Source organism: Rhincodon typus, chromosome 3 (genome assembly GCF_021869965.1).
Source record: "Rhincodon typus isolate 14 chromosome 3, sRhiTyp1.1, whole genome shotgun sequence".
Classification (NCBI taxonomy): Eukaryota; Metazoa; Chordata; class Chondrichthyes; order Orectolobiformes; family Rhincodontidae; genus Rhincodon; species Rhincodon typus.
Genome location: NC_063334.1, coordinates 121594459 through 121619779, shown reverse-complemented (window position 1 = coordinate 121619779; position 25321 = coordinate 121594459). Strand labels below are relative to the sequence as shown.

At 44.7% G+C, this 25321-nt stretch overlaps 1 protein-coding gene across 1 annotated transcript in view; it reads left to right on the top strand.

Moving 5' to 3' along the window:
* Positions 1-25321, top strand: part of fam193a (family with sequence similarity 193 member A) — a 177362-nt gene that overhangs the window by 102373 nt on the left and 49668 nt on the right. Inside the window, exon 3 of the mRNA XM_048594125.1 lies at positions 8793-9038. Within this exon, the coding sequence (XP_048450082.1) occupies positions 8793-9038 (246 nt within the window). The remainder of the gene's footprint in view (positions 1-8792; positions 9039-25321) is intronic.

Genomic DNA, 25321 nt, shown 5'->3' with positions numbered 1-25321 from the left:
TGCTCAAGTTATGCATCAGTGCCAAATGAAATAATTGATGAAGGTGGTGGATAGAGTGCCAATCAACTGAGCTGCTTCATCCTGGATGATGACCAGATATTGTCTTCCAATCTTCAAATCATTTTTGTCAGTGCCTCTGGCAAACCTGCCTGCTGCTGTGCATTCTACTCCATGCAGAGTGTATAAAGTTGTTAATGGATGAAACTGTGATGCTCTCTCTTCTCTGGGGGTGATCGGATGCCTGGTCTCCAACAGCTCCTGACTGCCACTGACCTGGACATTTGTGGAGACATGGTGAAGCGCATTCAGATGATGTGCATTCCATATTCAAATGTAACAAGATCTGGATGATATCCAGGTTTGGGCTGACGGTTGCCAAGTAACATTTGCACCACACAAATGCTGGGCAGTGACCATCTCAAATAAGAGACCAACACCCATCCATATTCCGATATTGTTACCATCACTGAATCTCCCATTTTCAACATATTTAGGTTTGCATTGTCCAGAAACTCAAATGGACTTGCCACGTAAACACAGTGGCTGCAAGAGCCGGCCAGAAGCTAGGAACGTTGCAAGTAACCCACTTGCTGATTCCCCAGAGACTGTTCATCTTCAAGGCTCAAGTCAGAAGTGTGTTGGAGTACTCCCTGCTTTCTTGATGGGTGCAACCCTGACAACACTCCAGCTTAACACCATCCGGGGCAAAGCAGCCTGCTTGATTGGCACCACATCCACAAGCATCCACTCACCCTGCCACCAATGCTACATAGCAGTAGTATGTACTACTATTGACAAGATGCACTGCAGAAATTCACCATAGATGCTTAGATGACACCTGCCAAACCGTAATCACTTCCATCTAGTAGGACAAGGGCAAGTAGGTACATGGGAATACTATCGCTCCTCAAGCTCCCCTGCAAGCCACTCACCATCCTGACTTGGAAATATATGGTTATTCCTTCAATTTGCTGGGTCAAAATCCTGGAATTCCATCCCTAAGGGCATTGTGTGTCCACAGCACGTGAAGTTCAGTGTTCAGGAAGGGAGCTTACCACCTTGATGAGGGTGACTAGGGATGGGCAATAAATGTTGGCCAGCCAGTGGCACCCATGTCCCATGAATGAATTAAAACGGAGGTATTCAGATGGCAGTCAGTTGACATTATCGCATGAGTAGGCAGACCTCGCCAAATATGGGTAGTTATATCTGGGATCTTAGCATGTGCAACTTGATCAGGCAGCGCAGTATCGAGAAGTCTTCCAGTTGCTCTTAAAGGGCAGTCAGGTGCAAAAATGAATTTGCCACAAAAGTTTCAGAAATGGGAGAGTCGAGATGGCGTATTCTACAGCAGAATTCCCTGGACAATCCCAGACTATTTACCAAAATCAAGCCTGCAAAACACTGCAAACAAAACAGCCATAAAGCATTAAAATCCATTTATTTTCTTTGAGATTAGTTCAGGCAACTAAGATCAACAGTTATTTGGAGCCTTAACATTTCTAGAAAAGTGCCTAATTTAAAAAAAAAAAATTCAATGAATCTTTTCCAACAAAAATCCAGCTATCCCCACAATAATTGTAAATAAGTCCAAAGATATTGTTATAATAATAGTTAAAGTCAGTCTTACAGCACCGAAACAGACCGTTCAGTCTAACTTGTTCGTACCAACCAGGTTTCTTAAACTAAACTAGTCTCATTTTGTATGTGTTGGCCTCTATCCCTCTAAACCTTTCCTATCCATGTACCTGTCCAAATGTCTTTTGAATGTCGTAACTGTACCTGCATTCACCACTTCCTCTGGCAGTTCATTCCATATATGTACCACCGTCTGTATGAAAAGGTTGTCCCTCAGGTCTCCTTTTAAATCTTGCCCCTCTCACCTTAAAACTAGCTAGTTTTGAATTTCCCTGACCATAAGGAAAAGATCTTTGCTATTCCCCTTAGCTATGCCTCTCATGATTTTGTAAACCTCTGTAATGTCACCCCTCAACCTCCTACACACAGCACAATATGATGTCCCAACTCCTATACTCGGTAGTCTGACCAATGAAGGCAAGCATGCCAAATGCTGTTTTCAGACTTACAAATCTCAAACTTTGCAAGAGAGGAAAACGAGATGCTGAAGTTATCAAATTTAAGATGCCCAACTAAATCTGTGTTTGGACAAATTACTAATGAACATCCACTAATTGCATGTGATGCCTTGAACCTACTTCACTGTGGAAGATGGCATAAGGTTGAATGATGTGGTGATAATTGGATTTGTCTTTTTCATGAACAGAAGTCTAAAGAATTAGTACTGAATGTTGTTAGGGTCTATTGTATTTGCAACACCCGATACCCTTCAGCCATTTGATATCATGTGGATTTAATCAAATAAGTCACAAACTGGTACCTGAGATACTGGTACCTGAGATGCTGGGGACCTCAGGAGGAGGCAGAGCTGGATCGTCTGCGATCTTATTGTGATGGATGCAAATGCTTTGTCTTATACAGTGATGTGCTGGGCTCATCCATTGCTGGGGTGGGAATATGGTAACCACATTGTTATGATGACTTCATTTCAGAATTGCTTTAATTTGAATGCGAAACCAATGGCGTAGTGGTGCTTTTGCTGGATTAGTAATCCAGAGACCTGGGTAACATTCCAGGGACCCAGATTCAAATCCCAGCATAGCACTTGGAATTTGAACTTCATAAAAATCTGGAATTAAAAGTCTCATGATGACCGTGAAGCCAATGTCGATTGTCATAAAAACATGACCCAAAACCCAAGGAAATCTGCAGATATCTGACTTGCAGGGAGGTGGTTAGTTTTTAATTCTCTTGGAAATTGATGCAACATTACTGGTCCATGTATCAACTGCTAAAGTCTCAAAAGGACGGACTTGACTAAGGACTCAGTGGCAAATTCAATCCTGTCAACACTACAAAATCCACCTTTTCTAGGAGCAAAATTGGGAGAGCTGTCTCACAGTCAAGCCAATAGTTTGAAAGTTATGTGCTCTCTTTACCTTAAACACCACCCCAGATAGTACCATCTCCTTCACTGGGTAATTACTGTCCCACAAACTGGCAGACCAGCAGAGGGTGTACAGTCAGGAGGGAGTTGATTTATTTAGGAATCCATGAAGTGTCATAATATGAGGTCAGCGTGGACAAGGAAACCTTTTTTGGATAAATTAGTGCTGCTTCATATTGAACACCACTGAGGGTGGCAAGTGCACAAAGTGTACTCTGCGTAGGGGATCTTGATGAGTGGTTAGCAGCAGGTTGAATACTAATGGACAGAACAGCTTGACTGGGTCTGTGGCAGGTGGTGAGACAACCAACAAGAGGGGAAAACCTACTTGACCTCCCCCTCCCCAATCTGCCTGCCTCACATTCATCTTTCCATGACATTATCACGAAGAGTGACTGCTGCACAATCCTTGTGGAGACCAAGTCCGACTTGACTTTGAGAATACGCTCCATTTGAGTTGCGTGGCACTAGCTCTGTGTGAAATAGGACTGTTTTCCAACAGATCTAGCAGCTGAAGACTGGGCATCCATGAGGCACTGTGGGCTATCACCAACAGAATTATGTTCAGCTGCAATCTACAACCTCGTGGCCTGGCATGGCTTCTACTCTACTGTAATAATTGAGCCAGGTGATTAACCGTAGCTCAATGAAGAGTGCAGGAGGGTATGCTGGGAGCAGCACGGGGAATACCTTAAAAAAAAAAGTCAGTCTGATGAAGCAATGAAGCTAAGAAGCTTGCATGCCAAACAGCATAAAATGCCCTCGCTTGCCTTCATTAGTGTCACTCCAACAACACCTAAGAAGCTTGGCACCATTGGGATTTCGATTGGTACCACATTCACAAGCAGGCACCACCCCCCCCCATACTGACACTTGGTCCTTCCAACCTCATGACCACTACCATCTAGAAGGACAAGGACATGAGATATGTACTATGTACAGTTCTGCTCCAAACCAAAAGGCCTTTTTCTGTCCTGCAAATCTCCAAGCCGCTCATCATCCTGATTTTGAATATATTGCTGTTGCTTAAGTGTTGATGAATCAAAACCTTGAAACTCTGTCCCGAATGGCGCTGTGGGTCTACCTACACCAACAGGCTACAAGGGCTCAAATTCCTTATGACTTTATCACTTCCCATTTCTGTAATCTCCTCCAATCCCCCCCCACTTTCTCCAAGATGTCAATCCCTCTACTTTTGGCTCCTTGAGTATCCCTACATATAGCCACCTTCATAACTGAGCTTAAGACTGTAAGATATAGGAGCAAAGTTAGACCACTTGACCTATCAAGTCTGCTCCACTATTCAATCGTGAATGATGTTTCTCAACCCTGCTCTCCAGCCTTCTCCCTTTTGATGCTCTTACTAATGAACCCCCCCATTCCATTTTTAAATGCACTCAATGACTTGGCCTCTGCAGCCTTCTGTGGAGATTCACAACTCTGACTGAAGAACATACACCTCGCGTCAGCTGTACATGGTGCCTTCACTTTGAGGCTGTGCCCTTCAGCCGTACTCTCTTTGATATCTTCTGTGTCCAGTCTATCCAGGCTGCTCAGTATTCTGAAAGTTTCAATCAGATCCACCTCTGATTGTTCTTAACTCAATTGAGTACAGACCGAAGCCTCAACCACCCCTCATACAACAAGCCCTTCATCCGGGGCTCATTTTTGTAAATCTTCTCTCAACATTCCTTACATGCAGGGCCCAAAACTGCTCTCGGTATTCCAAGTGTGGTCTGACCCAATGTGTTATAAAACCTCAGCAGTACGTCTCTGCTGTTGTATTCAAGCCCTCACAAAATGAATGCTGACATCGAATTTTCCTTTCTAACTGCCAAATGAGCCTTAAGAGAAACCTGTATTAGGAATCCCAAGTCCCTTTGTGCTTGAGATTTCCGAAGTCTTACCCCATCTAGAAAATAGTCGATGCCTCTATTCTTCCTACCAAAGGATGTAACCTCATTATCCCATGTTGTCTTCCATCTGCCACTTCTTTGCCAACTCCAACACACTAGCCTACTCAAGTCCTTCTGCAACCTCTGTTTCCTCAACACTATCTTCCCCTCCACCTATTTGTCGTATCTCCAAACTTCGTAACAATGCTTCCGTCCAGATCATTAATGATTTAATGCCAATAGTTGTGGTTTCACTGCAGATCTTTGCAGAACTGAGTTACTGGCTGTCATCTTGCAAAAGACACCATTATCCCTACACACTGCCTTCTGCCAGTCAGCCAATCCTCTATCTGTACACATACCTTGCCCCTAAGTCCATGGGCTTTTATCTTACAAAGCGCCTCCTGTGTGGCACCTTGTCAAAGGCCTTCTGGAAATCCAAATAGATCACATCCCACTGGCTCTCCTTTGTCAGAGTTGCTCATTATTACTTCAAAGCATTCTAACAGATTTGTCAGGCTTGGTCTCTCCTTGACAATTCATTCTGACTGAGCCCTATTTTGTCATGCACTTCTAAGTACTCCACAATTTTACCTTTGATAATAGAGTCTAAAATCTTCAGCACCTTCGCCTTGGTGATGGCCACTGCACTCACCTCTGCCCCTGACTCTTCTGAAGTTCTGGTATACTACTGTGAAATCCTGAGGCAAAGAATGCAGTCCGTTCCTCTGCCATTTCTCTGTTCCCCATTACTACTACTCCAGTGGTCCAGTATCCATGCTTGCTTCTCTCTTGACTTTATCGACCTTAAACTCTTGCAATCTTTTTATATTACAAGCTATATTACCCTGTTATTTCTCCTCCCAGCTTTTTTTAATTGTCCTCTACTGTTTTATAAAGGCTTCCCAATCATCTGGCTACTCGTGGATCTTCACCACATTTGTGTCTGTGTCTTCATCTGCTTTGGAAAGAAGCTATTGAATTTCCTCTCCAATAAGACATTCTAAAATTCACTTCTTTATTAAAGCTTACGTAGTAAGATATTGGCGTTTTCTTTGTGGTCGTATGAAAAGTCTTGGGATGTTTTGTAATATTATACAAAAAACTGCAGTTTTTGAACCCTATCATTTACCATCAGCAAAGTAAACTTTTGTTTCTCTTTTAAGATACAAAAATGTTTATGTAACTTAGGTATGCTTAATATCATAAAATAAAGAAGCAGTCTGGGCATTTTACTGGCCTAAGCACAATTTAAGATCTGCATTTCCGTGAACTGTTCACAGGCTTTCTAGAGCTTGAAGATGAAATCCTGCAGCAAGTAAGTCACAATCTGACTCCTCAATGCCTGTTCATAAGGCACAAGTCAGGAGTGTGATAGAGGACTTCTCACTTGCCTTGGTGCAGCTCCAGCAACACTCAAGAAGCTTGACACTATCCAGGACACAGCAGCCCATTTGATTGGCACCACATCCACTTCCTCCTCCTCAGATGCTTAATAGCAGCAGCAACACCATCTCGAAGATGCAGTGCAAGAATTCACCAAGGGTCCTTAGACAGTACCTTCCAAATCCACATCTACTTCCATCTTGAAGAACAAGGGCAGGAGATACGTGGGAACAGCACCACCCGCAAGTTCCCCTCCAGTCATCTCCTGACTTGAAAATATTTCACATTCCTTTAGTCTCGATGGATCTGAGTCCTGGAACATCCTCCCTGGTGGCATTGTGGGTAAACTACAGCACTTGGACTACAGCAATTCAAGAAGGCAGCTCACCATCACCACCTCATGGGCAACTATGTAGGCCCTGGTAAATGCTTTCCCGGCCATCATCACACACCCCGTGAGTGAATTAAAGAAATTTCTACAAACACTCCAGGGGTCTATAGCCATTTGCTTTCTGAACAGTGCTGGACAGATTACAGTCTGGAAGGAGACTGTTTGATTTGGGAAGAAAATCCTTCACAAAGTAACCAACTCCGATATGCCACTATTTGAAATCTATACTCTTAAAAAGTATTTAAATAAATATTCTCATCACACTGGACTGGTGATATGGAGCTTGTGGAATTTAAATTAATTTAATTATTTTTTCTTCTTCACTCATGGGATGCAGGCATTGGCTGTGCCAGTGAGAGTTGAACATGCAGTCAGTGTTGGTGACCTGAGGGAACGGGATCTGCCATCATAATTCGGACTGGCCCCTACATGTGATTGTAGTGCCACAGAAATTAAATTACCTCTATGGTGGCCTAAAAAGCCACTCAAATCAAAGTAAAATTGGTGACAGGCAAATAGTGTTGACCTTAATCGTGACATCAAGATCTCGTGAAATACTTCTAGAGATTTTTAAAAAAAATTAGTTGCTTTATTGGACAACGATTCTTGTGAAGCCTTTAGATTTTTTAATTTAACAAGATGTGCAAGTCCTGGTTGTTCTGCAAGGTAGGATGAGAGCACAACAAAAGCCATACCTGCTGGAGAAACATTGCAGGTCTTGCAGCATTTATGGAGAGAAAACACGGTCAATTTTTTCAGGTCCAGTGGTCACCGTCCTTCAGCGATTTCTGTTCTTGTTTAAGATTTCCAGTACCTGCAGTTCTTTGTTTTTTTTGTTAGAGAATGTAATAGTCCAGGCAAGACTTGGTGAAAGTTAGTGCTGAGTCAGGCTGAAGTCAGTGTCTTAAATTAGTGTGGGGCTGATGCTACATATATAAACATGATGAGGTAGAGGTGAAATGCTCCCCTTTTTTGAAGGACTATAGTAAAGGTATTGGAGGTTTATCACCTGGAAGCTTTGTTAAATTGGATGTTAGCCTCTCGGTTGTCAGTTTATCACAGCTGCCCATTAATGAAGTCTGAATTTCAGATCCCTGCATGTCCTGTGCAGCATTTGAGCCACTTGCTTCGTGCCAGTTAATTGACTAACCTTTGACAGACTCTTGGCTTAGTAAGTTTGTTTGGAGAAATGTTCCTTCTGACATCCCCCCTTAAATGTTAAGTGAGAAGAAGAGATACTCTTTCCCTATTTGCTCTCTCAACTCCTTTCATCCATGAATATTTCTAGCAGATATAACCCTTGGCTTTGCTCAGTTTATTCAACTCAGTAACCCATTTGAAGTATTGAACTTCATAAACTCAAATTGTTATAGATTTAGGGCAGTTACCTTATTTGTATTTACTTGAGCAGTTGGAGGCTTGAAGTATTTTTTTTTCTGATGGGCACAATGTCTGCATCATGTCACTAGTACCCTTTAGAGGAAAAGGTGATTTGGTATTTACCAAAGCAAGTTTTGTGTCTTCGTGGTAACATTGCCACCTCAATTTCAAAAGGTGTATGATTTAAATGCCAGTTCAAACTGTCCCAGCAAGTGGAGCTCTGAGTGTTTGATATCTGAAGGGTTACTTGATGGGCTTGGATGTTTAAAAAGTTCTTTGTTCATTAGAGACAGAATAGGGCGAATGAGATTTTAGCAATGAGGTTGAAAGTTGTACATATTAAAATTACTTTGGATAAATTAGTTGCAGTAAAGGCCCGAAGAGTTGTTAGTTAATCAGTTGTAGAGCAATGCAAGTCTTAAGAATTGGGTACAAGTGTACAAGCGAGCTGTACATGACCTGTAGTCTTTAAATTTGTGCTATGTCTGTATTCTAGATCCGAGTGTTAAATGTGAATTGCAAGACCAGTGACTGATAATATGGAGAATGAAAATAGCATCTAAACACCAGAAAGTCCTGGAATTTCAAATAATAATGAAAATTAATATGACGTAGCCTTTGAGGAGCCATGAAACTCATGATGTGTAAAACTGAAGGTGTTTGAATTGTTTTAGTCACTTGCTACTGGACTTATTTTGTATTTCTCTCAATTCAGACACCCTTCACTTTTGGCCTGGGTCAGAGAGCACCGTACTCAACAGGAGAAAGATGTCTTCTGTGTCGAAGTGAACGCAAGGACTCTTCACTCTCGGAGAGTGGGATTACAAACCCAAATAAAATGGCACTTTCTACATCTCCAAAAACTAATAGCATGTTGCACCTTCCACTGTGGGTTTGCCCAGATTGTAGGCGTACAGTTGAAAAGGATGATCGGCAAGTTTCTCTCGAGCAGTCTCTAGTGGTAAGTAGGGCTAATATAATATTTGTCTTCCATGGGTTCAGCTCAGCACTGCTTTGTTTTTAAATTTCAGAATGTACATGTTGTGGGATATCAAATTGTTTATTCCAGATTTCTGGTTTATTACTATACAGCCGTCTTGGCCCAACCCCACTCAAATACATCCATCTCCCCACTACATTTCACCTCTGGTTGAAGTAGAATATTAGACACACGGACTAAAAAGTCAGGACATTTGTTTTTCTTTCTCTACCATGTAATTGTGCAGCGTGATTTTAATATTTGTTAAATTTAATGAAAATACATTAACCCAGTTGTTAATAACATCTGGCATATACCTATGAGTGGTATATGTAAGTATTTTGAGACTGAATTAACCAATAAGGATGTTGTTGTAGTCACTGCTGAAATAATTGCCACCTGTTAAAGATGAAGATTTTATTAAACCCTAAAAAATTTGAATCTATTGAACAGGTATATGGAAGCATGAGCAGGCCATTTAACCACCTCAAGCCTCTAGTGACCAATACAGTTTGGCTTGTGGAACAAAAGTACACACCCATTTTGTATATTTCATGAAGTGCTCGGTTAACAAAAGTTAACCGGTCAATGTCTGTCCTGCAAGTTTGAATTGCTTCAATATCCCTAAATTTTTGAGGAGGGGTTTCCAAATTTCCATTAGCCTTTTTTTTGTGAGAAGTTGCTTATTGATTTCACTCCATAAAAGGCATATCTCCGATTTGAGATGTTCCATCTTGTTCTAGATTCTGTTAGCAGAGGGAGTAGTTTTACCGTTTCTATTTTAAACACCTTAATTTGATTAACCTTCAACTATTTGAAGCATAAGGAACACAAAATAGCTTAGACAGTAACTGTAAGCCCTATCATCATTTGGATGAATTAATGCTGTATCCCTCTGAGGCCACTTCCATGAGGTGTATTACCTGAGATTGAAGCAGTACTTCGGATGGGGTCTAATGAAGACTTTTGTAATATAGGCAGTGCTTCCATCGCATGAGTTCGAACCCTGTTGAGGTGATGGCAAAGATACATCAAGAAAATAATGGCGCAGATTGAAATTGGCAAAAGAAGCAAAGATGATCTGAGACAAGGCTTTTGCTTGCGGCGAGAGGGTAGCATCTGGAATGCGCTGCCTAAGTGTGTGGTAGAGGCAGGTTCAATTGAGGCATTCCAAAGTAAGTAAGACAGTTATTTGAAAAGGTAAAATGTGTAGGATTATAGGGAGAAGGCAGAACAGCATTAAATGAAAATCTCATGTGGAGAACCCCTGCAAGTACTTCATGATTCTGTAGTCTTTTACTTTTGTACCTATGCCTCGCCTTTCAATACTGCAAGGAAGCCATGCTGTGGTTCGTTCGCCGATGTTTCATTACCCTGCTGGGTAACATCATCAGTGCAGCTTCCAATGAAGCGCAGTTGTGTTTTCCTGCCTGGTATTTAAACTCTGGGGTCCATTGGATTTGATTACCTCATTTACAGTTTTCCTTTGCAGTGGTGTGTATATACAGGGTCTAGTTCTGTGTTTGTTGATGGCCTTCTTGGTAGAGAACGAGGCCTCGAGGAATTCCTGTGCTCCCCCCAATTCTACGGCCTCCCAAAGGTACACAAACTGTAAGTACCCCTCAGACCCATAGTCTCCTTCCCAGGCACACCAACACGTAGGTTAGCCAAAGACTGAAGCACCTCATCAGCAAGTTATCCCACTCAATCCACTCAGCCCAGGAGTTACTCAAATCCCTCAAGGACGTAAGAATAGACGATGATGAGACCATGATGTCATTTGACATTACTGCCCTATTCACATCGAAAGACATATCACTGGAAAGAGAAATGCTAGCAGCACTGCTTAAAAAAAAAAGAGACCCAAGTGACACCATCTCCACAGACAACATGCTGAAACTTCTGGACCTATGCCTCATGACCCACTTTACCATTTAATGGCCAAATCTACGAACAGATCAATGGGACACCCATGGGGTCACCTATCTCTGGACTAATAGCAGAAGCGGTGATGCAGAGATTCGAAAGCATGGCCCTCCTGCAAATCCAACCCAAACTATGGATCCAATACGTGGACAACACTTTCGTCATCATCAAACATACCAAACTAGAGGAGACACATCAACTAATAAACAACACTCTCACCGGCATCAAATTCACCAGGGAAGAGGAAAAGAATGAACAGTTCCCATTCCTGGACGTTATGGTAGAACACAGGACCAACGGGGAATTCATAACGAAGGTACACAGAAAAGCCACACGCACTGACCAAGTACTCAATTTCAACAGTAACCACCCTAACACCCACATGAAGTTGCGTGAAAACACTATTTAAATGAGCAACAACACACAGTAGCAACCCAGAACTACACCAGAAAGAAGAAAAGTACCTCCACCATGTATTTAAGGACAACGGATACCTGAACGGCTGGATCTGACTAACAGCACCAGGAAGATGCTACACTCCCTAACACACTCATTATGCTACTATACGTCAAGAACATATCCGAAGTGACCACAAGACTCCTATGACCATTGGGCATCAGAGTAGCACACAAACCCACGTCAACCCTGCACCAACTGCTAACTCGAACCAAAGAACCCCTACCCACTATGGACAGAACAAACGTAATATACAAAATCCCATGCAAGGACTGCGACAAACATTGCATTGGACAGACAGGAAGAAACTTGGCCACAAGGGTACATGTACTCGCTCATCTCCATTCACACGGATAAAGAGAACCACCAGTTCGATTGGGACTACAACAACAGGATCCTGGGACAGGCCAAACAGAGACAAGCATGGGAATTCCTAGAGGTAGTAGGAACTGCAGATGCTGGAGAATCTGAGATAACAAGGTGTAGAGCTGGATGAACACAGCAGGCCAAGCAGCATCAGAGGAGCAGGAAGGCTGACGTTTCGGGCCTAGACCCTCCTTCAGAAATGGGGAAGGGGAAGGGGGTTCTGAAATAAATAGGGAGAGAGGGGGAGGCAGATAGAAGATGGATAGAGGAGAAAATAGGTGGAGAGGAGACAGACAGGTCAAAGATGCGGGGATGGAGCCAGTAAAGGTGAGTGTAGGTGGGGAGTTAGGGAGGAGAGAGGTCAGTCCAGGGAGGACGGACAGGTCAAGCCGGCGGGATGAGGTTAGTCGGTCGGAGATGGAGGTGGGGCTTGAGGTGGGAAGAGGGGATCAGGTGGGAGGAAGGGCAGGTTAGGGAGGCGGGGACAAGCTGAGCTGGTTTTGACATTTGGTAGGGGGAGGGGAGGTTTTGAAGCTTGTGAAGTCCACATTGATACCATCTCCTACCTACTAACCTCATCCCGCCCCCTTGACCTGTCCGTCCTCTCTGGACTGACCTATCTCCTCCCTAACTCCCCCGCCTACACTCACCTTTACTGGCTCCATCCCCGCCTCTTTGACCTGTCTGTCTCCTCTCCACCTATCTTCTCCTCTATCCATCTTCTATCTACCTCCCCTTCTCTCCCTATTTATTTCAGAACCCCCTTCCCTTTCCCCATTTCTAAAGAAGGGTCTAGGCCCAAAACGTCAGCCTTCCTGCTCCTCTGATGCTGCTTGCCCTGCTGTGTTCATCCAGCTCTACACCTTGTTATCTCAGATTCTCTAGCATCTGCAGTTCCTACTATCTCTGAAACAATTTTAACCCCATTGCGAAGCCTCTTCTAAGGATGCCTACCTTGAAGAAGTTACCCTCCTCCCTCCGGAAAAACCTCATGGATCTCTCGCCCACTGCAACTCTCTCGTAATCTCTTCGGCCTTGAAACTGCTCGACCACATCCTGAAGCAAACCAGGTACTACAGCCACATTACTTGCCTTAGTACCTGCCTACGGAACCAGATCATCCCCAATGGACTACAGTCCACATTTAGGCCTTCCCAATTTGGCCCAACCGTGACAATGTCTACATTCAGAACATTGAGATCCTTCAAAAATGTTTCTCCCTGCGACTCCTGAAACACACACTCGCCGTGATGCACCGGCATCTCCTGGCACTACAATCAAGCCTACCCCAGCTCAGAGCCTCCCTCTCCCAGACCTGCAAAGGACCTGTCCTGTTTTTTATTCTTCGTAGGATCCACAACCTGAACTCTGAATTCTACTCAGCTTTATTGGAGACTGAAAACCGTGAGTACAGTAAACTTACTGGTGCCTGCCACCCAAAACGGGCTTCCTCCACTCCCAAAACCCCAACCCTACCCAGGACCTTCCCCACAATGTGCCCACCGCCATCGGCCATGTGGCCACTTTCGGAGCACCTGTGGATGATGTCACATCTGCTGCTGACGGGTACACCACTTCCGGGACAGCAAACGCCATCGACCCCACTGCTGATGCCACCGCCTCCATTTCCGAGGCCAACACCACAGACACTGAGGACGCACCTGCCGACACCGCTGCTGCCGCCGCCAGCATTGCTCCGCCCATTGCCTCCACAGCCAGCAGCTCCAGATGAGACAGTAGCACCCAGCCCTGCCGAGTCTTCACTATCCTCCCGCCAAACCTCTTACTATGGACGAACGGTCAGTCCTCGGTAAAGGGCTCACTTTGTCCCCCTCCACCCCCACATCAACGAATACCGCTCGTGCTTGGACGTTGAACAGTTTTTCCGCCGCCTCCGTCTCCGCACTTACTACTTTAACCGTGAGCCTAATCCTCCCTCTACTGACCCCTTCTTCCGCCTCCAACACCCCCCCCCCTTCCTGGACATCACCCCCAGGCCTCCTACCTTCCCTCAACCTCTTCATCTCCAACTGCCATTGTGACATCAATTGCCTCAACCTCCACCCTTCTCACCCACTTCAACCTCTCCCCTGCAGAACGTGCAGCCCTGCGCTCACTCTGCTCTAATCCCAACCTCACCATAAAACCCGCGGACAAGGGACGCGCAGTTGTAGTATGGCGCACTGACCTTGACATTGCCAAGGCCAGGCGCCAACTCTCCGACACCACCACCTACCGCCCCCTTGATCATGACCCCACCTCCCGACCACTAAACCATCATCTCCCAAACCATCCACAACCTCATCACCTCAGGTGACCTCCCACTCAGCCTTCAACCACATCGTTCCCCAACCCCGCACCGCCCGCTTCTGTCTCCTTCCCAAAATCCACAAACCTGACTGCCCTGGTCGACCCATTGTCTCCGCCTGCTCCTGCCCCACTGAACTTATCTCCACTTATCTTGACTCCATTTTCTCCCCCTTGCTCCAGGAACTCCCTACCTAAGTCCGTGACACCACCCACGCCCTCCACCTCCTCCAAAACTTCCAATTCCCCGATCCCCAACACCTCATCTTTACCATGGACGTCCAGTCCCAATACACCTCAATTCCCCATGCAGATGGCCTAAAGGCCCTCCGCTTCTTCCTGTCCCGCAGGCCTGACCAGTCCCCCTCCACTGACACCCTCATCCACTTAGCCAAACTCGTCCTCACCCTCAACAACTTCTCTTTCAATTCCTCCCACTTCCTACAGACAAAGGGGATGGCCATGGGTACTCGCGTGGGCCCAAGCTATGCCTGCCTCTTTGTAGGTTACGTGGAACAATCCCTCTTCCGTAGCTACACTGGCCCTAAACCCCACCTGTTCCTCTGTTACATTGATGACTGTATCGGCGCCGCCTCGTGCTCCCACGAGGAGCTCGAACAGTTCATCCACTTCACCAACACCTTCCACCCCAACTTTAAGTTCACCTGGACCACTTCTGATACCTCCCTCTCCTTCCTGGACACCTCTGTTTCGATCTCTGGCAACCACCTAGAAACCAATATCCATTTCAAGCCCACCAACTCCCACAGCTACCTAGAATACACCATCTCCCACCCACCTTCCTGCAAAAAGGCCATCCCCGTTCCCAATTCCTTCGCCTCCGCCGCATCTGCTCCCAAGATGAGGCATTCCACTCCCATACATCTCGGATGTCCTCGTTTTTCAAGGACCGCAACTTCCCTCCCCTCAGTGGTCAAGAACGCCCTCGACCGTGTCTCCTACATTTCCCACAACTCATCCCTCACACCCGCTCCTCGCAATAACAACCAAAACAGAATGCCCCTCGTCCTCACGTACCACCCCACCAACCTCCGGGTCCAACACATCATCCTCCGCCACTTCTGCCATCGGCAATCCAACCCCACCACCAAAGACATTTTTCCCACCCCACCCTTATCTGCTTTCTGGAGGGACCACTCTTTCCGGGACTCCCTTGTCTGCTCCACACTCCCCTCCAGCCCCACCACACCCGGCACTTTTCCCTGCAACTGCAGGAAGTGCTACACCTGCCCCTACACCTCCCCCCTCACCCCCATCCCAGGCCCCAAGAAGACTTTCCACATCAAGCAGATGTTCACCTGCACCTCTGCCAATGTGGTATACTGTATCCACTGTTCCCGTTGTGGCCTCCTCTACATCGGGGAAACCAAGTGGAGGCTTGTGGACCGCTTTGCAAAATACCTACGCTCGGTTTGCACTAAACAACTGCACCTCCCATTCACGAACCATTCCAACTCCCCCTCCCATTCCTCAGACGACGTCCATCCTGGGCCTCCTGCAGTGCCACAACGATGCCACCCGAAGGTTGCAGGAATAGCAACTCATATTCCGCTTGGGAACCCTGCAGCCCAATGGTATCAAGGTGGATTTCACAAGTTTCAAAATCTCCCCTCCCCCTACCGCATTCCAAAACCAGCCCAGCTCATCCCCGCCTCCCTAACCTATCCCCTCCCCCCCCACCTATCCCCTCCCCCCCACCTATCCCCTCCCCCCCGTTTTTGAAGAAGGGTCTAGGCCCAAAACGTCAGCCTTCCTGCTCCTCTGATGCTGCTTGCCCTGCTGTGTTCATCCAGCTCTACACCTTGTTATCTCTGGAATTCCTGGAGGCCTGGTTCTCCGCCAAGAAGGCCATCAACAAACACACAGAACTAGACCCTATATATAACACCACTGTAAACGAGGTAATCAAATCCAACGGACTCCAGAGTTTAAATACCAGGTGGGAAAACACAACAGAGCTTCATTGGACGCTGCACTGATGTTACCCAGCAAGGGAATGAAATGTCTGCAAACTAACCAACCAGCTTTGAGTGAACCAACCACAGCATCCACAACCTGAGCTACAGATCTACTCAAACATTATGGAAGCCATGGTGCGGAGGTGCCAGTGTTGGACGAGGGTGGACAAGGTCAGAAGTCACACAACATCAGGTGAAAGTCCAACAGGTTTATTCGAAATCTCAAATTTTGAAATTTCAGAGCACTGCTCCTTTGTTAGGTAAAGTGAATAAGCAACTTCACCTAATGAAGGAGCAGTGCTTTGAAAGCTTGTGATTTCAGATAAGCTTGTTAGACTGTAACCTGATGTCGTGACTTCTGACCTTGTCTACATGGAATACATAAATCCCTTAAGCCTGCATAGTTTCCGGTCTGCCTTTGTAAGAAGGTTTCTGATTTGCCATCTTTGGATCCCAGATGCAGAGCTTCAAAAACTAGAACTAGATTGGACAGGTGTGTAACATACAGCCTACACAGATCCATCCACAGTTACTCTCTGATCAGCTTGTACTCTCCAGGTGCATGGTTATTTTGTCCCTGATGGTAGATTCCAGTGGATTTCTTGGTCTCTTTCTCTAAATTTTCATTAAAGGCAGTGATATTTGAAACTACCAATCCTTTGATAGAATTCCTGAATCTAGAGAACTGAGGATGAACCCAACTGTAGTAAGATCATTTTTAAAATGTTATAATGTATACTATTATTGGGTCAACTGACCTAGTGATGATATTAAGGTTCAAAGGTAATTTTTCATCTGTCCTCGTTGAACATTGAAACTTCTCGGTGCTCAGCAGTAAAATGCATTTTGACATGAAACACTTGCGGACCAAACAGAAACAAGGCTTCCTGTGCTCTGTTCAAATAATATTTAATCCAAGATTCCAATGAGTAGTGCTCTCTGTTCCATTGAGAATTTTTCCACTCCTTATTAGCCTTTGTGTGTCTCATGAGTGAGATTGCCACTTCAATTCAAACCAAGAAATATGTTGGTACAAATTTTATTTGACATAAAGGCCTCTGCAATTAGTTGGGAGCTTGTTCTTCATTAGACTGTGCTGTATATGACCTTTTTTCTTTTTATAAAAAAAAAAAAAAAAATTTTTTTGGGAAAGAAGCCTATTAATTTGCTGCCCCCATCTGATCTTGTTCTAGTTCTTTCACGTGCATGCTCTCAACCACTCTCTTATTGCATGCGCACTCTCTTGACCTCTCTATCAGCACTATCTTCACGCTGTCCTTTTTCTATTTTGCTCCTTGCCTACATAAGATGCAGGAGCGGAAGTTAGGCTGTTCAGCCCATCGAGTCTGCTCCCCCATTCAATCATGGCTGGTAAGTTTCTCAACCCCATTTTCCCGCTTTCTCCCTGTAACCCTTGATCTCCTTGACAATCAAGAACCTATCTATTTCTGTCTTAAATGTACTCAATGACCTGGCTTCTAGCTTTCTGTGCCAATGAATCCAATAGATTCATCACTCTTTGGCTGAAGACGTTTATTTCTCCTTATGTTTGTTCTAAAGGGTCTTCCCTTTACTCTAAGGCTGCGCTATCGGGTTCTAGTCTCTCCTACCAATGGAAACATCTTCCCAACATCCACTCTGTCCAGGCCTTTCAGTATTCTGTAAGTTTCAATGAGATCCCCCCTCATCCTTCTAAACTCCATTGAGTATAGACCCAGAGTCCTCAAACGTTTCTCATGTTAAGCCTTCCATTCCTGGGATCATTCTCATGAACCTCCTCTGAACCTGCTCCAGGGCCAGCACGTCCTTCCTAAGGTATGGGGTCCAAAATTGCTCGCAATACTCTATAAAGCTCTGGTCAGACCACATTTAATGCCTCAGAAGTACATCCTTGCTTTTATATTCTGGTTCTCTTGAAATAAATGCCAACATGGTAGTTAGGAAAACAAATACAGACTCAATCTGCAAGTTTACTTTAAGAGAATCCTAGACTGAACCCCCAAGTCCCTTTGCACTTCAGACTTTTGAATTTTCTCCCCACTTACACAATAGTCCATGCTTCTCTTCTTGCTACCAAAGTGCATGACCTCACACTTTCCCACGTTGTATTCCATCTGCCAAAGAAACTTTTTCTCCTCTTTCTAAGTGCTAGAGAGCGCAAGCTCCAAACACACTGAGGGACTGACATTGCTCCTCTTCTTTTTAACTCCATCCCTCCTCCTAAACTTCCATTCTTTGCTGAAAGACCTGTGCTCAGCAAAGAACTTCGTTGTGTTCTCGGCTTGCTGCTGCAAGCTGGGGGAACGGGGCCTTATTTTCCGCCTAAGCATTTCATAGCTTTTGAGGCATCAGCATTGAGTTTAAAAACTTAAGAGCATAAGCACCCTCCTCTTCTATTTAGTCACTGCAAGCGTACATTGCTGTCTCTCTCTCTCACTTTCAGAGATAGTAGGAGCTGCAGATGCTGGAGAATCTGAGATAACAAGGTGTAGAACTGGATGAACACAGCAGGCCAAGCAACATCAGAGGAGCAGGAAGGTTGACGTTTCGGGCCTAGACCGAAGAAGGGTCTAGGCCTGAAACGTCAGCCTGCCTGCTCTCACTTTCAAGTGGGTTTGCTCTGAACAGAGCTGACTCATTTTCTGCTATTCGCATGCAGCATTGACATTCATTGTGCATCCAGAGCTTTCCTTTGGCGCTCCATTTGTCTTTTGCTGTGGGCACTCTTATCATTTGTTGCTGTTGCTCCTCCTCCCTCTTTGCTAACAGCATAAAAATCATCATATTTCAGCCCACCTCAGTTCCAAAGAGGAGGCTTTGGACTCAACATCAATGCTGCTTCTCTTTGTGCAAATGTTGCTAGTTCTGAATTTCTCAAGCACTTTGTTTCTGTTTTCGATCTCCAGCATCTACAGTATTTTGCTTTTATATAACTTGACTTTCCTGCCTGTTCAACAAATTCCAAGGCACCAAAAATCTCTCTATCCTAGTCTTGTGTGTTAAATTGAGACTCCACAGCCCTCATGAGAAAAGAATTCCAAAGATTCACAACCCTTCCAAGTGAAGAAGTTTCTCCTACCAGTCCCAAATAAGTAGCACCTTTCATCATGAATCACTGACCCTGTATTTTAGATTCCCTGACCAACAGAAACAACCAAACTGCTTCAGAATCTTAATTTCTATGAGGTTGACACACTTTTTAAATCCCAGAGAAGATAGACCCAATTTGGTCTGTCCTTCATGATAAGACAAGCATCCCATCACACGGGTTAATGTAGTGAAACTTTTCTGTGCCACCCTCATTGCAAATATATATTTTCTTAGAGAGACCAAAACTGTATACAGTACTTCAGATGTAGTCTCAGCAAAACCTTGTACAATTGTAACAAGACTTCAGTATTTTTTTTTTTAAACTCCAATCCCCTTCAATAAAGACCTGCATGATGATAAGAAATGAAAACAGAAATTGCTGGAAAATCTCAGTAGCTCTCACAGCATGTGTGGAGAGAAATCACAGTTTAAGTCTCTGGTCCAGTGACGACTCTTCAGAACAAGGGTCACTGGACCTGAACAGTTAACTCTGATTTCTCACCACAGATGCAGCCATCTGGGAAGGAGGCAGAAAGTAGGAAGCTACAGGCTAGTTAGCTTAACATCTGTCATAGGGAAAATATTAGAAGCTGTTATCCAAGTTTCCTGTTAAAACCTTTCTTATAAGTTCAAGGTAATGACGCAAAGTTTTATCAAAGGGAAATCATGTTTAACTAATTTATTGGAGTCATTTGAAGAATTAACTCATGCTGTAGATAGAGGGGAACCAGAGGATCTAATATATTTGAATTTATGCAAGACATTTGTTAAGATTGTGGAAAATGAAAGCTGGTGTAGGGGGTAACATGTTGGCATGGATAAAAAGATTGGCTTACTAACAGGAAACAGTAGGGATAAATGGATCTTTTTCAGGCTGGTGGAATGTTATGAGTGGTGTGGCACAGAGTTTAATGCTGGTGACTCAATTGTATTTTCTTTCAATGATTGGAACAAAGGGACCAAAGATGTGAGCTAAAATTGCTGCTGACTGAAAGATACGTAGGAAGGTGAGTTATGAAGGAGCCTACAGTGGGATATAGTGGCAAAGATCTGGTAAATTGAGTAAAATCTGGGAAAGAGTTGAGTTGCCTGTTTTGGCTGAAAGAATTTAAAAAAAGTAGTGTGGTGAATGGTGAGATGTTACAGAGCTGTTGCATGCAAGAGATTTGGGTGTCCTTGTGTATGAATTGCAGAAGATTTTTGTGCTGATATAGCAAGTAATCAGGAAAGATAATATAATTTTATGGCTTAGTGCAAGGGGAATTGAATGCGCAAGTAGTGAGGATATGTTTCAGTTATGCAGGATATTGATAAAACTGCCTCTGGAATACTGGTTACTATACTTAGGGAAGGATGTTCATGCATGGGAAGCAGTTCAGAGACTAGTCTAATGCCTAAAATGAGCGGGTTGCCTTATGAGGAAAGGTTACAAAAACAAAACCCATATGCTCGAGTTTAGAAGAATTGGAGATTAATCAAGTGAAACAGAAAAGATCATGAGGGGATTTGACTGGGTGGATGTGGAAAGAATGTTTCCTCTTGTGGGAGAATTTCAAGAACTGGGGATCATAATTTTAAAAGGAGTCATCTGTTTAAGGTAGAGATGAGAAAAATATTGAGAATTCAGCTTTTGGAATTCTCTGCAAAAGACAGTGGATACAAAAAACATTAAACATTTCTAAGGCAGAGATAGGTAGATTATTGATTACGAAAGGGAGGCAAGATTTGTGAGGGTATTCAGATATAGAGAGTTGACGTTCAAGTCAGATCAGCCATGATCTTATTGAATAGTGGAGCAGGCTCAAAGGGCCAAATGACTACCACCTCCTCCTGGTATGTATGTTCATAAAGCACAAATTTGCATTAATATGGCAATTTTCATATGAAGGATTTCCCAAGGAGCTTCAAATTGCCATAAGGATAGAAATAATCAGGAACAGTGCTTGAGCGGATCTCTTTCATAAGTAATAGAGTACCACCTTGTGTTGCTACACATTTTCTCAAGATTGTTCCATGCAGGCTGTGTCTTATGGGTTGAGCACTTCAGATCTTCAGGCTGTATTCCTTGGGGGTGCCTCCTTGCAACATAATTACATTCAACAGAATTTATTTGGATGTGTCTCCACTCGTACAGGAAAATCTTGCAGTAGCCTGACACCAGTCCTTGAAATGTTATAATATTCAAGGTTATGGGCCCAGCGCTGGAAAGTGGGACTGGTATAGATTCTGAGGAAGGGTCACCGGACCCGAAACGTTAACTCTTGTTTTTGCCTTCACAGATGCTGCCAGACCTGCTGAGCTTTTCCAGCAACTTAGTTTTTGTTCCTGATTCACAGCATCTGCAGTTCTTTCAGTTTTTATTTAGCTGGTATAGATTTAGAGTAGTTTTTGTCAGTGCAGCATCAGTAGACTGAAGGGCCTCTCCTGAACTGTACGATTCTATGGTTCTCTATTGTGCTCATACTATCATGAACTAATACGACCAGCCATCTACTTCGTCTTGACACTGTCCTTTCTACATGCTGTGTACCCTTCAGTATTCAGGTTACGCATTTCTATTCGTGCTCGCACTTGATCTGTTTTGTCTCCAAAGCTACATGCATACCTATTACTATAGTGTCCAGTATTACTAACAATATAAATTCTAGTCTTATCTGTTTGTTTATTCTTAGATTTGTACTCTCTATTCCTTCCTACCATGGGATGTTTATCATTTGCTGTATTAACACCTCTCCTTTTGGCCTTGACTCTCAGCTTTGTTCCCGTACCATCACTATTTCGTTTAAAATCCTCATTACTTTGCCAGTTATGCATTTGACAATAACATCAACCCCAAAATGGTTCAGTTGGACGCTGGCCCCAGTACTGATACCAATACACCACGTACCAGAATCCAGTTCTCCCACACCAGTTTTTGAACCATGCATGAAACCTCCACAAGATTAGAGACTGCAGTCAAACACTTTTGTTTGCCTCTATAACATATGCTAATGAGCCACTTGAAAACTTACTGTGGAAACTGAAAGTTCATGTAGAGGGGTAGCATATTGGCTTGAATAGAAGATTTACTGGCTAGCAGGAAACAGTGGAGGAATAAATGGGTCGTGTACTGATGGTACAGATTTAGCTATAGAGTCATAGAGATGCACAGCACAGAAACAGACCCTTTGGTCCAACTCGTCCATGCTGACCAGATATCCTAGACAAATCTAGTCTCATTTGCCAGCATTTGACCCATATCCCTCCAAACCCTTCCTATTCATGTACCCATCCAGATGCCTTTTAAATGTTGTAATTGTACCAGCCTCCTCCACTTCCTCTGGCAGCTCATTCCATACATGCACCACCCTCTGCATGAAAAAGTTGCCCCCTTGGGTCCCTTTTATATCTTTTCTCTCTCTCACCTTCAACCTTTTCCCTCTAGCTGTTGACTTACTCACCCAGGGAAAAGAGCTTGTCTATTTACCCTATCCATGCCCCCCATGATTTTTTAAAACTGTAAGGTCACCCCTCAGCCTTCAACACTCCAAGGAAAAAATCCCCAGCCTATTCAGCCTCTCCTTATAGCTGAAACCCTCCAACCCTAGCAACAAGCTTGTAAACCTTTTCTGAACCCTTTTAAGTTTCACAACATCCTTCACCCAGCGGGGGGACCAGAATTGTACACAGTATTCCAAAAGTGGCCTAACCAATGTCCTGTACTGCTGCAACAGGACATCCCAACTCCTACACTCAGTGCTCTGACCAATAAAGGCAAGCATACCAAAATGCTGCCTTCAGTAACCTGTCTGTCTGCAACTCCACTTTGCAGGAACTGTGAACCTGCACTCCAAGGTCTCTTTGTTCAGTCACGTTCCCCAGGACCTTACCATTAAGCAGGTAAGACCTGCCCTGGTTTGTCTTTCTAAAACGTAGCATCTCAAATTCATTTAAAGTAAACTCTATCTGCCGCACCTCGGCCCATCTGATCAAGATCCCATTGTGCTCTGAGGTAACCACCTTCACTGTTCACTACAGCACCAATTTTTGTGTCATGTGCAAACTTAATGTCCGTACTTTGTGTTCACATCCAAATCATTTATATAATGACAAAAAGTAGTGGGCTCAGCACAGATCCTTGTGGCACACCACTGGTCACGGGTCTCCAGTCTGAAAAGCAATCCTCCACCACCTCCCCCGTCTTCTACCTTTGACCCAGTTCTGTATCCAAATGGCTAGTTCTCACTGTATTCCATGTGATCTAATCTTGCTAACCAGTCTACTGTGAGGAACCTTGTTGAATGCCTTACTGAAGTCCATAAAGATCATGTCTACTGCTCTGCCCTCATCAATCCTCTTCATTAATTCAAAAAAACTCTATCAAGTTAATGAGACACGATTTCCCACACGCAAAGACATGTTGGCCATGGGCAATTAAGGATGGGCAATAAATGTTGGCATAGCGAGCAACACCCATATCCCATGAACGAATATATAAAATGAAGTATAATGTGGGGAAACCTAAAGAACTCTGGATATATAGGAATATTCGGGAATTGATTTTTTTTAAAAAAAGAGAGCCTTTTAACATTTACAACAGAAACAAAGCAATGCAGGCACTAATAGTGTACTAGTGCAGGGGGGAGCTTAAGAACGTAATTAGAGAAAAGGGGGCATGAATAAACACTGGTGGGTAAGATGAGGGAGAATCAAGAGAAGTGATAAGCAAAGAAAGAACAGGATCCATTAGGGTCCAAGGGGACACTCTGAACCAGAGGGTATTGGTATGTGTTAAATGACTACTTCACATCTGTATTAACTTTGGGCAAGGAGGATGTAGGTACAGAATTTGGGAAGAAGGATTGAAAGGATCTAGTTTGATACACTGAGGAGATTTTGAGAGTTTTGGCAGGTTTAAAAGTGGACAGATTCCCAGGTCCAGAGATAGTAGGAACTGCAGATGCTGGAGAATCCGAGGCAACAATGTGTAGAGCTGGATGAACACAGCAGGCCAAGCAGCATCACAGGAGCAAAAAGGCTGATGTTTCAGGCCTAGACCCTTCATCAGAAATAGGGGAGGGGAAGGGGGTTCTGAAATAAATAGGGAGAGAGGGGGAGGCGGATAGAAGATGGATAGAGGAGAGGATAGGTGGAGAGGAAACAGACAGGTCGAAGAGGCGGGGATGGAGCTAGTAAAGGTGAGTGGAGGTGTGGAGTTAAGGAGGAGATAGGTCAGTCCAGGGAGGACGGACAGGTCAAGGGAGCAGGGTGAGGTTAGTAGGTAGGAGATGGGGGTGGGACTTGAGGTGGAGGAGGGGATAGGTGGGAAGAAGAACAGGTTAGGGAGGTGGGGATGAGCTGGGCTGGTTTTGGGATGCGGTAGGGGGAGGGGAGATTTTGAAGCTTGTGAAATCCACATTGATACCATTGGGCTGCAGGGTTCCCAAGCGGAATATGAGTTGCTGTTCCTGCAACCTTCGGGTGGCATCGTTGTGGCACTGCAGGAGGCCCAGGATGGACATGTCGTCTGAGGAATGGGAGGGGAGTTGAAATGGTTCGCGACTGGGAGGTGCAGTTGATTATTGCGAACCGAGCGTAGGTGTTCTGGAAAGCGGTCCCCGAGCCTCCGCTTGGTTTCCCCGATTGTAGAGGAGGCCACAACGGGTACAGCGGATGCAGTATACCACATTGGCAGATGTGCAGGTCCCGATGTAGAGGAGGCCACATCGGGTACATTTGTAGGTTACGTGGAACAACCCCTCTTCCGTACCTACGCTGGCCCTAAACCCCACCTCTTCCTCCGTTACATTGATGACTGTATCGGCGCCGCCTCATGCTCCCACGAGGAGCTCGTACAGTTCATCCACTTCACCAACACCTTCCACCCCAACCTTAAGTTCACCTGGACCTCTCTCTCCTTCCTGGACCCCTCTGTCTCCATCTCGGGCAACCACCTAGAAACCGATATCCATTTCAAGCCCACCAACTCCCACAGCTACCTAGAATACCCCTCCTCCCACCCACCTTCCTGCAAACATGCCATCCCCTATTCCCAATTCCTTCGCCTCCGCCGCATCTGCTCCCAGGATGAGGCATTCCACTCCCATACACCTCAGATGTCCTCGTTTTTCAAGGACCGCAACATCCCTCTCCCCCCCCCCC